Source organism: Microcebus murinus, chromosome 6 (assembly GCF_040939455.1).
Source record: "Microcebus murinus isolate Inina chromosome 6, M.murinus_Inina_mat1.0, whole genome shotgun sequence".
Classification (NCBI taxonomy): Eukaryota; Metazoa; Chordata; class Mammalia; order Primates; family Cheirogaleidae; genus Microcebus; species Microcebus murinus.
This window is the reverse complement of record NC_134109.1, coordinates 71,200,608-71,212,647: the sequence shown is the minus strand read 5'-3', so window position 1 is coordinate 71,212,647 and position 12,040 is coordinate 71,200,608. Positions and strand designations below refer to the sequence as shown.

General features: G+C 38.4%; 2 protein-coding genes across 3 annotated transcripts in view; one reads left to right on the top strand and one right to left on the bottom strand.

The window, feature by feature from the left end:
* Positions 1–2,021, top strand: part of RPGRIP1 (RPGR interacting protein 1) — an 82,936-nt gene extending 80,915 nt beyond the window's left edge. For both annotated transcript variants that reach the window (XM_020285884.2, XM_076004198.1), the window contains one exon: positions 1,828–2,021. In XM_020285884.2, coding sequence (XP_020141473.2) covers positions 1,828–1,940 — 113 coding nt within the window. In that variant the 3' untranslated portion in view covers positions 1,941–2,021. The remainder of the gene's footprint in view (positions 1–1,827) is intronic.
* Positions 2,022–2,274: 253 nt separating this feature from the next.
* SUPT16H (SPT16 homolog, facilitates chromatin remodeling subunit) overlaps positions 2,275–12,040 on the bottom strand; it is a 35,828-nt gene continuing 26,062 nt past the window's right edge. Inside the window, exons 22-26 of the mRNA XM_012752645.2 lie at positions 10,635–10,804; positions 6,091–6,220; positions 5,339–5,468; positions 5,122–5,199; positions 2,275–3,601 (exon numbers count right to left, since the gene is read on the bottom strand). Of these exons, the coding sequence (XP_012608099.1) occupies positions 3,456–3,601; positions 5,122–5,199; positions 5,339–5,468; positions 6,091–6,220; positions 10,635–10,804 (654 nt within the window). The 3' untranslated portion in view covers positions 2,275–3,455. The remainder of the gene's footprint in view (positions 3,602–5,121; positions 5,200–5,338; positions 5,469–6,090; positions 6,221–10,634; positions 10,805–12,040) is intronic.

The window sequence follows — 12,040 nt, the reverse complement described above, 5'->3', positions numbered from 1 at the left end:
CCTAGCTCACAGAAACCTCAAGCCTAGCTCACAGAAACCTCAAAACTCCGGGGCTCAAGCCATCCTACTGCCTTAGCCTCCCGAGTAGCTGGGACTACAGGCATGCACCACCATGCCCTCCTAATTTTTTCTATATATATTTTTCGTTGGCCAATTAATTTTTCTCTTTTTAGTAGAGATGGGGTCTCACTCTTGCTCAGGCTGGTTTTGAACTCCTGACCTTATCCTCCTGCCTTGGCCTCCCAGAGTGCTAGGATTACAGGCGAGAGCCACTGCACCTGGCTCACTCATAGGCTTTTTTTTTTTTTTTTTTTTGAGACAGAGTCTCGCTTGTTGCCCAGGCTAGAGTGAGTGCCATGGCGTCAGCCTAGCTCACAGCAACCTCAAACTCCTGGGCTCAAGCAATCCTTCTGCCTCAGCCTCCCGAGTAGCTGGGACTACAGGCATGCACCACCATGCCCGGCTAATTTTATATATATATATATTAGTTGGCCAATTAATTTCTTTCTATTTATAGTAGAGACAGGATCTTGCTCTTGCTCAGGCTGGTTTCGAACTCCTGACCTCGAGCAATCCGCCCGCCTCGGCCTCCCAGAGTGCTAGGATTACAGGCTTGAGCCACCGTGCCCGGCCACTCATAGGCTTTTAATTATAGTCTAGAAATAATCACAAATTTCTAGACCAGATCTTTAATACAATCTAGACTTCAACAGACTAATAGATATCACTACTTGGATGTCCTGTTGGTACCTCAAACTCTCCTGATGACAACTTTGTACCTTATATTCTTTTTTTTTAAATTATTTTTTATTCATTTTTTTTATATCACAAGAGGAATTAAAGGCTACAATGTATCTTATATTCTTAGCCACTGTTCATCTTGTTATCCAAATTAGAATAGTCATCCTTTATTCCAACCTATTCCTCACTCCCAACATTCAATCACAAAATTCTAAGTTTACCTCTTAAATGTTTTGAATTTGTCCCCATTTCTCCACCCCTACTGTTAAACTTCAGACCTTCATTCCCCATGGAATTACCACAATAGTCTTATAACTCCTCTCCCAGTTTACCTGTGCTCCCTTTGAATATATTCTCCAATAATGGAGTCATCTTTCTAAAACCCACATAGAAAGCCACTTCTAGTATCTTCAGTTGAAACTAAATTTCTTGCAGTTTTCCAAACTCATCATACTCTTATATCTTTTTTTTTAAGACAGAGTCTCACTCTGTTGCCCAGGCTAGAGTGCTATGGCATCAGCCTAGCTCACAGCAACCTCAAACTCCTGGGCTCAAGTGATCCTTCTGCTTCAGCCTCCTGGGTAGCTGGGACTACAGGCATGTACCACCATGCCTGGCTAATTTTTTCTATATTTTTAGTTGGTCAATTAATTTGTTTCTATTTTTAGTAGAGATGGGGTCTTGCTCTTGCTTAGGGCTGGTCTTGAACTCCTGAGCTCAAATGATCCGCCTGCCTCGGCCTCCAAGAGTGCTAGGATTACAGGTGTGAGCCACCACGCCCAGCCTACTTCTACATTTTTAAAGACTTAGCTCTTGAATTATTTCCAGAAACCCTTTTCCAATTTCTCCATTCTGGTGTAGGTCCCCCTTTGTGTCCCCAAAGCACCATAAGCTTTTGTTATAGCATCTACACAATATATTGTAATGACCCTATATTCCTTCCTCCTCCATTAACTCAGTCCCCTTATTAAATGGCCTAGTGACTTCATTTACTATCACCAGCATCTAACCCAACACATACCAGGTATTAAAGAGTTTAACTGAAAGATGCTGTTGTCTGACACTATTCTTTTCCTTTCCCAACAGTTGTTAGCCCTGAAGACCAGGCTACCCCAATAGGAAGGCTGAAGGTTTCCCTTCAAGCAGCTGCTGCCCTCCATGCTATTTACAAGGAGATGACTGAGGATTTGTTTTCATGAAGGAACAAGTGTTATTCCATTCTAAAATCTGAGGGAAACATAGTAAAAATTCTCTTATAAAGTAACTTGCTATACCATGAATTTGGTTTACTGTGATGTCTAGTATCTCTGAACCTACCAATGAAAGTTTAGAATGATGAAAGTTAATTTTTTTAAGACTAGCCGGATAAAGGTATTTTTCTCTAACACCTTAGTGCTTTACCAGGTGAGAAGCAGACTTGTTTTCTTTCTTTTTTTTTTAATTTTTGCCCCACATATCTAAGAACAGAAGACTTGCTTTCAAGTACTGGAGAACAGTCAAAAAAGGTGAATTTATAAAAACAAAACAACAACAAAAAAACCCCACAGTTTATTTAGCTTTTAGTTCTTCCAAAATTGAAAATATCAAGTCCTACTGCTAAAGAGAAAAAACAAACAAACATAAAATCCAAGAACCCTCCCCCCCCTTCTTTTAAAGTCACGGAACACGGAAGGAAATGCAGTGGGACAGGTGGGTGCAGAGAACCAGAAGGGGAGGATGGCAAGATAAACTCCCCAAATACTTAAAAAGCTGTTCAACAGAAACTGTGATAAATACAGGACAATGCAAGACAAGTAAAAATAAGGAGCAGCAGTGATGAGAGGCTGTGTTGTAGATATGGCCTCCCTTCCTCTTCTCTTTTCTCATCAAGGTATTCTAGGCCCAAGGCATGACTTGCCCTTTCCAGACCTAAATGTTGACTCCTTGAGCCTTCCTCTAGATTTCACTAGAAGCAGTATACGAGGCACAACCATTCTTCCTTAGATATATCAGAAAAAAAAAGACAGTGGTAATTTTGCCTTATATCATTGTACCATGTGTGAATTTGTAAGGAGAAATAACCGAGCCAGGAGTGTCACTGTTTCTTATGTCTTCCAAAGCAGCAGAAATACCTCAGAATCTGCATGAGTCAAGAAAACAGGAAAACTCAGACGAAGGCACCAGCCCAAATTGCCTCACTAACTTAAGTTGTATGGTTTATCACAACCATTCATTAGCAAATTCCAAGAATCTTTTCTTGAGTATTGCCAAGAGAAAACTTAAAGAGATGTGAGGAAGGTCATGGCAGTAGGGTAGGATGGAGGATTCAATCTGCTGGTCAAGAACCATGGTACAGGTAGATAAGGGTCACTTTGTACCATTGTCTTGGAAATATAGCTTTGAGACACCCAAAAATAAGATGTCAGAAGCCATCGATGTCCTGGCAGAAGCTGACAGGAAGAGAGAGGAATGAAACGATATTTATTAACAGTGGGAGCCTCTGCCCGTCTTCAAGAACACCTCCTCCCTTGCCATCTGAATGGGGCCATCAGCACGTGTCCTGGTGGGCCTGGAATTCCCCAGTAGATTGGTCCACACAAATGGCCCCCTAAACCCATAAACACAAATGGCAAAACTTCAAAAGAAAACAAAAGGAAGAATACAGTTTCTATGTCATGTAAAATTTTCAGGGGTTGGCTGCAGAAAGAATGGAGCTCAGGGCCAAAGTTCAGAAGTTACTTCCTCTTTTTCTTGGGAGGTGCAGAGCTGTGTCTGGAACCACGGTTAGAGCCACGGCCTGAACTGTGCACAGATGCTTTCCTCTTCCGGCTCATACTTCGACTCTGTTCTTCTTCTTCCTCATAACGACTTTCACGGTCCGCTAAACAGAAGAAAGAGGCATTATTAGTTAATTGTAGATTAACTTTAGGTACCTAATATTACTGGGAGAATATACTTCGGAGTCAGACTGGATCTTGGATAAATATTTAACTTTTCTGAGCCCTGGTTTATTTATAAAAGGAAGAATAATTTAAAGAACTTATTACAATGTTTTAGACATAGAAGATAACAAATATTTCCTTTTCATTTTTAATTTATATTTGGGATTTGGTTTCAGAGTAACTAGATTAGCATCATAAAGACATTCCTGGCCAGTGATGGCTCACACCTATAATCCTAGCACTCTGGGAGGCTGAGGAGGAAGGATTGCTTGAGTTCAGGAGTTTGAAACCAGCCTGAGCAAGAGGGAAACCCTGTCTCTACTAAAAATAGAAAAAATTAGCCAGGCATGGTGGAGTGTGCCTATAGTACCAGCTAATCGGGAGGCTGAGGCAGCCTCCTGGATCACTTGATCCTAGGATCACTTGAGCCTAGCAGTTTGAGTTTGCTGTGAGCTAGGCTGATGCAACAGCATTCTAGCCTGGGCAACAGAGAGAGACTCTGTCTCAAAGAAAAAAAAAAGAAAAAGAAAAAAAAAAAAAAGACATTCCTAACCTGGAAGAGGCTGAGAAAGTTAAGACTATTAAAGGATGCAGATTTGGAAACTAAATAGACAAAGTTTGGATTCTTACATGACTATGTGGCTATCATGGCTATGAGTACACTAGGGATTTGGGCAGATGAATAAAGCATCCAGTTAGGCACAGTCATGCCCACTGGAAAGTATGAACACATTGCAGACCTCATTTTCTCTTTGTTCAGTTAAGTTGTAGCGATGGCTCCAAATCAGTTTTGTTTTTTATTAATTTTTTTTTTTGAGACAGAGTCTCTTGTCCCGGCTAGAGTGCCGTGGCATAAGCCTAGCTCACAGCAACCTCAAACTCCTGGGCTCAGCCTCCCGAGTAGCTGGGACTACAGGCATGCACCACCATGCCTGGTTAATTTTACATATATATTTTTAGTTGTCAGCTCATTTCTTCTGACACTTTTTTTTTTTGAGACAGAGTCTCACCCTGTTGCCCAGGCTAGAGTGAGTGCCATGTCATCAGCCTAGCTCACAGCAACCTCAAACTCCTGGGCTCAAGCAATCCTGCTGCCTCAGCCTCCCAAGTAGCCCGGCCTACAGGCATGTGCCACCATGCTCGGCTGATTTTTTCTATACATATTAGTTGGTCAAATAATTTCTATTTATAGTAGAGACGGAGTCTCGCTCTTGCTCAGGCTGGTCTTGAACTCCTGACCTCAAGCAATCCTCCTGCCTCGGCCTCCCAGAGTGCTAGGATTATAGGCTGAGCATAGTGAGCCACTACCTCGGCCTAAATCAGTTTTATAGTGTTCTTTTGTTACTCTCATTAGGCAACTATGGCTACCACTTCAAAATACTAAAACATGTTAGAAAATCTGTATGTAAATAAATGAATAAGTAAAATAAATAAAAACAACAGCAAAATTTCTTTTAACCTTTTCGGGCTTCTTCCTCCAGTTCATCCCAATCCTTTCCACTCTCTTCTTCACTGCCCAACGATTCCTTAGAATAGTCTGAAATAAAATTAATTAAGCATTAGTTCTTATGCAGGAATGGAATGAAATGACAGAATTCTTCCTTTCCAAAAAAAAACTTCTCAGAAATGACATCAGATTAGGAAGCCATGACAAACTTTTCTCAGTAAAGACTAACCTGATTCTTCTGCTTCTGAAGAATAATCTTCATCGCTGTCCTCCTCTTCCTCTTCATAGTCATCTTCTGAAGGATTAAAAGTCTCATCTTCAATTTCAGACTCTGAATCTCCTTCCTCAGCATCACTCCCCTGGTGAGTTAGAAACAGCACAATAATATTTATTGTTTTTATTTTTTTATATTCACCTTATTAACTTAATTAATTCAACCCATTTTTAACAAAAACAGAAAACCTGAGTGACCAAGAGATAAAATCATTTGTCTAAAATTATTGGTAAGGTGCCATTATTAGATACCTTAAACATCTAATTAATATTTCTCAAAGACTCACTATATCCTTCCTTACCCAGGCAAATTAACAACAGAAAGACCCTTTATAAAAATGCATTATGCAGAGGTGGGAGGACCATTTTTTAAAAAATAATTTTTTCCCTCTATTTTCACTTCAATGGATTAGAAAATAGTTTTTGCAAAATGTCCTCAAAATATTTTTTCTAAATACTAAGAAAACTCACTGAGGAACAGTTTTTTTTTTTATAATTTCAATGAAATCTTACCAGTAGCTATCAATGTGTAAGCAATTTATCATTCACCTGTAAAACTCATTTGGAGAAACAATAATACTATGTTGTGTTTAGAGCTTCTCCCAGTTGGTCTGGTCCCCTATGTACTATATATATGCCATTCTTCTAACTGCCCAAATGACAGCAGGCAACACTATGTACCAGAAAAGAAACCCCACACTCACGCACCTCACCCTCAGGCTCCAGGAAAGACCAGCCACCTTGTTCAAAGAAGCCTTCAGGGTCATCAACAATGGTCTTCATGATTTTAGTCCAGTTGAGGGACTGTACTCCTTCTGTGTACTTCAGGTCACAGGAACTGAGAGAAATGACATTACAAAGTAAAAACCAATCTTCTATATTTTCTGAAAATGTCCAGTGTCATCTTGCTCATTAGCATCCCTGAAAAGCAGATAATCTTTTCCTAAATATATGAGAGCAGATATTCCCCTCCCTCTCTTCCATAAGCACCAATTTCCCTGTTTATCACTTAGTCTTCCCTCCTATTCACCCATGCTTTTCCTCCCACTCTCTTGCTGATTCCAGTCTTATTTGCAAGTCTTAACTCATAACCCATAACCACTTCAGTGATTCTTAATTTATATCTTTGATCACTCATACTACTATAATTATTAATAAGAAACAGGGACAATTTTCACATGCCCTAGCCTTCCCTCCTCAACCTTCCACTGCTTTGCTATGTCTTGTTTATTTGATGCAAGGTCTATTTGAAGGTAGGGATGATTTTAAGGTACCTAAAGTGTACGGTATTTGGAAGATGCTCGAATGACTTTCTCTTATTCAATTCAACCAGAATAATTGTTTTTTCTTGGGGCCTGGTGTCTTATTATGAAAATAGAGTAAAGACTCCAAAAACAAAACAATCCTTTCCAATTTAATGAAAAATTTATTTTTTATTGTATTCTGTGAATGAGTTATATGCAACTTGAAAAACAGTTCATATGGCTTCCAAGGTAAAGAGATGTGTGAGTTACATATGATTTGTGAGGCTCCAGGCTCGTGAATTTGTATTTAAATGCGAGTTAATACAACTCACATGGCAATTAAAGTGTTAAAGTGGGTGAATAAGAAAAGACAACTAAAGTAATGAATGACAGTAGGAAAGATAACAAACCTTCAGCCTAAAATCTGCCTGAGAACCACTGGCATAAATGCACTTTAGGCAATATTATGTACACTGAAACTTCCACTTCCAGCAATGATGGAGTAACAAGGACAAGATTTACTTTTCTACCTTGAACAACTAGAAAACCAAACAAAATATGAAGCAATAGTTTTCGGACATTGGATAAAAAGCACAAGACTATAATCCCTGAAAGAAGGAAACAGACAAGGTATTGTTTTATAATTGTCCCAGTTTTCTGTCTAATGGCAGGTTCCCAGTCTGCTATGCAGGATGGGAGAACCCTCAACCAGAACCTGGTGGTCTCCAGGAATTGAAAGAGAAAATTAGATTTGGGAAGGCTGAGACTGCTAGAATTTGTCGGGCAGAGTACTGGAGGAAAGAGTTACACAGAGAGAAAGCTCTGGAGATCTACAGGGGTGTCTTCCCAGGTCTTTGGCCAAGGACTGATCAACACATGCATGAAAGATAATGAGCTGCACAAAGAAGTATTGGAAAACAGTAGGCCAGACGACTTCCAGATCTCACATAGAACTAGAAATAATTCTTCCCACCAGCTTCAGCGGAAAGACCTCAAAATATATAGGGATATTAGGGAGAGAAGAGCATTGCCTCAGTAGTGAGGCTAATTAGCCCTAGACTAAAAGCTGTTCCAATCTCACACTAATGACATTTCAAAAGAAGGCTTGAAAGATCAAACTTGACTGTATCCTAGACTAAAATTAAAAAAAATTAAAATAACATAACACAATATGGCAGCCAAAAATACAGAGTCACAATGTTTGGTAACCAATCACAAATTACCAGGTATATGAAGAATCAGGAGAAAAATCAACCAACAGAAACAGATCCAGAAAATACAAACATGTTGGAAGGAAGTAGCAGACAAAGATGTTAAAAAAGCTATCATAAATATCCTCCAAGAAGGAAGAGGGAAATCTGAATATAATGAGAGAAATGAAAAATATTTGTCTGATTAGTCTCAGAAAAAAAGGGGGGAGGACTGGGAAGACAACAAAAATATTTGAAGAATAATGGGGAATAATTAGCATCAGAACAATACTGAATCTTCTAATCTATGAACATGGAATCTCTCCCCATTTATTTAGGTCTTTTTCAATTTCTTTCAGCAGTGTTTTGTAGTTTACAATGTAGATCTTTTATGTATTTTGTTAAATTTATTCCTAAATACTGCATACTTTTTATTTCCAATATGATGAAAGCATTTCCAAATATGATGAAAGCTATAAACCCACATATCTTAGAAGCTCAATAAACACCAAGCAGAATAAACATAAAACTGTAGCAAAGCACCTAATAAACTGCTGAAAAACAATGAGGAACAGAAAATCTTCAATCAGCCTGAGGAAAAAAGATAATGTGTACACAGGAAAAAAGAATGACAGGAGACATCTCATCAGAAAGTCTGCAAACCAGAAGACAACAGAGCAACCTAAGTTACATACTCGAAGACTGTTAATTTAGAATTGCAAATTACCTTTCTGAAATCAAAGTGAAATAAAAGACTTTTCAAGAAAAAAGTTGAGAGAATATGTCGCCAGAAATCCTACATCTTAAATGCTCAAAGGAGGTTTATCAGGCAGAAGGAAAATCAAAGCAGAGAGAAGCTTGGAACTATACAATGGAAAGAACAGCACTGGGAATGGTAAATACGTAAATAATATAAAAGACCCCCCCCCAATAAACCTCAAGGTAATATTAATAGTGAAAGACTGTATACTTTCCTCTCAGAATCAAAAACAACACAAGGATATCTGTTCTCACAACTTCTATTCAGCATTATATTAGAAATTCTAGACAGTGTAATAAGGCAAGAAAAAGAAAAGGCACAGAGATTGTGAAGGAGGAAGTGAAACTATATTCATAGATGATACAATTGTATAAATAGGAAATAAGTAGTCAATATAAAATATTCAACTGTATTTTTCTATACTAGAAACAAGTAACTGGAAATTAAAATTTTAAAAATACCATTTATAATCACTTCAAAAGTATGCAGTATTTAGGAATAAATTTAACAAAATACATAAAAGATCTACATTGTAAACTACAAAACACTGCTGAAAGAAATTGAAAAAGACCTAAATAAATGGGGAGAGATTCCATGTTCATAGATTAGAAGATTCAGTATTGTTCTGATGCTAATTATTCCCTAATTAATGTACAGATTCAATGCAAACTACTGAAACTGCCTCAGGCTTTTTTGAGGAAATGAACAAGATGATTCTAAAATTTATATAAAATATCCAAAATAATTATGAAAAAGAATAAAGGTACAGGACTTACACTATGCAATTTCAACATTAACTATGAAGCTATAACAATGTAAACAGTATTATACTTGTATAATGACAGACATATACTAATGAAACAATACAGTCTAGAAATAGACCCTCTCTTCCACGGTCAATTGTTTTTTTTTGGTTTTTGTTTTTTTACAAGGATGCTAGGTAATTCAACTGGGAAGGGATAATCTTTTTGATAAATGATGCCAGAATAATTGGCTATTTATATGCAAAGTATGTAACTTGAACCTTATACCACAATAAAATGTAACCTGAAATGGATCACAAACATAAATATATAAGCTCCAAACCTATAAATTCCAGAAAGCAAAATGTATAAGATAGGACATGAGAAACAGAAGTACTAAATACAAAAGATGACGGTCAGATTTCATCAACTTGGATAAATTTCAAAAGCATTATACTAAGTGAAGGATGAAAGATATAAAAAGGTATGAATAACTTTTGGAGTAACAAAAACATTCTATAACCTGATTGTAAGGGTGTATATTAGAGTGTATATATTTGTTAAAACTCATAGCTCATAAATTGGTGCATTTTATTACATGTAAATTGTACCTCAAGAAAGCTGATTTAAAGGTCATATATATCATATACATAATATTTGAGATGTTATATATTGCCTATCTGCATGTTTCTTAGGAAAATCCTTATGGAAACCATAAGATTTCTATTTTTCTCAGCTTATTTATAAGTTTGCAACCAATTTCGTAAGAGGAAATTTACATTTATAGCCTCTTCTCCTTCCCAGATAATGAAGAAGTGGGGAAGCGCAGAGCATACTATACTCATGGCTATGCAAGCATCACCCTTTATACGGAGGGGTGACACCTCTGTTTATTGGAATTCTGGTATTTCCATATTAAAAATGTTTTTACTTAAAGTATGAGTATATGGATGTTAAAAAAATTCTATTTTATCTTTCAGTAAAAACGGAGAACTAGTAAGAACTAAGCCATCTGCTTTGTGTAAATAATTATACACATGTATAGATATTTCATACATCTGTCAAGTAGACTCAAAAAAGATCTTAGATTTTCATTTTCCTTGTGTAAGTATCCATAAACTAATGTTAGGTATTTAGGAAAAAGTGATCAGCCCCATGTCTGATGTATTCCAAAATTTCAAGTCCTGGTCCATAACTCAACCCAAAGGCAGTCTAACTTTAAGTACATTAGTAGATTTTATGTACAACAAACCACACTTGAATTCTATAACAGGGCTCATGGAGTAAACAGGAGATTGCTGGCAGATTTACTTACTTCAACCATTCCTTGATGGGGTCAAGAGAGGCTACAGGAATGGCATTGATCATTGTAACTTTCTTGCTGTAGTCCTTGTAGACAATTACCATATCGAAGTTCTTCAGGTGAAACTGGACCCGTTCAAAGTGTATCAGCTCCACTTCATCTAATGTCACCACAAAGGGTGGCTGTAAGGGAGGAACTGGATCATTAGCATATATTTCCCCTAAAGCATTGGTATTTTCAAATACTTTCAGGAGCTAAATCACCACAGAAAGGATAACACTAAGTTGTTTTTTGGGGAAAGACTAAAGCAGTACTACATACTAAGAAGATCCAGTAAAAAGATCTGTAAGATCAAAGTATTCTCACAGGAAAATAAATTTGAGGAAGCTACACAAAGTAACTATTTAAAATAAACTATTTACAGAGACTTAAAGAATCATTTGTTCTGGCCGGGCACAGTGGTGGCTCATGCCTGTAATCCTAGCACTCTGGGAGGCCAAGGTGGAGGATCGTTTGAGCTCAGGGGTTTGAGACCATCTTAAGCAAGAGTGAGACCCTGTTTCTACTAAAAATAGAAAAAAAATTAGCGGTGGTGGGCACCTGTTGTCCCAGCTACTCAGGAGGCTGAGGCAGGAGGATCACTTGAGCCCAGGACTTTGAGGTTGCTGTGAGCTAGGCTGATGCCATGGCACCCTAGCCTAGGCAACAGAGAAAGACTCTGTATCAAAAAAGCAAACAGGCCGGAGCGGTGGCTCATGCCTATAATCCTAGCACTCTGGGAGGCCGAGGCGGGAGGATTGCTCAAGGTCAGAAGTTCGAGACCAGCCAGAGCAAGAGTGAGACACCGTCTCTACTAAAAATAGAAAGAAATTAAGTGGCCAACTAAAAATATACAGAAAAAATTAGCTGGGCATGGTGGCGCATGCCAGTAGTCCCAGCTACTTGGGAGGCTGAGGCAGAAGGATTGCTTGAGCCCAGGAGTTTGAGGTTGCTGTGAGCTAGGCTGATGCCACAGCACACTAGCCTGGCCAACAGAGCGAGACTCTGTCTCAAAGAAAAACAAAAAAAAAACAATAGGCCTGGCGTGGTGGCTCACACCTGTGTAATCCTAGCACTCTGGGAGGTCAAGGCGGGTGGATTGCTCGAGGTCAAGAGTTCAAAACCAGCCTGAGCAAGAGCGAGACCCCGTCTCTACTAAATATAGAAAGAAAGTAATTGGCCAACTAATATATGTAGAAAAAATTAGCCGGGCATGGTGGTACATGCCTGTAGTCCCAGCTTGGGACTACTTGGGAGGCTGAGGCAGTAGGATTGCTTGAGCCCAGGAGTTTGAGGTTGCTATGAGCTAGGCTGACACCACGACACTCACTCTAACGTGGGCAACAATGTGAGACTCTGTCTCAAAAAACAAACAAACA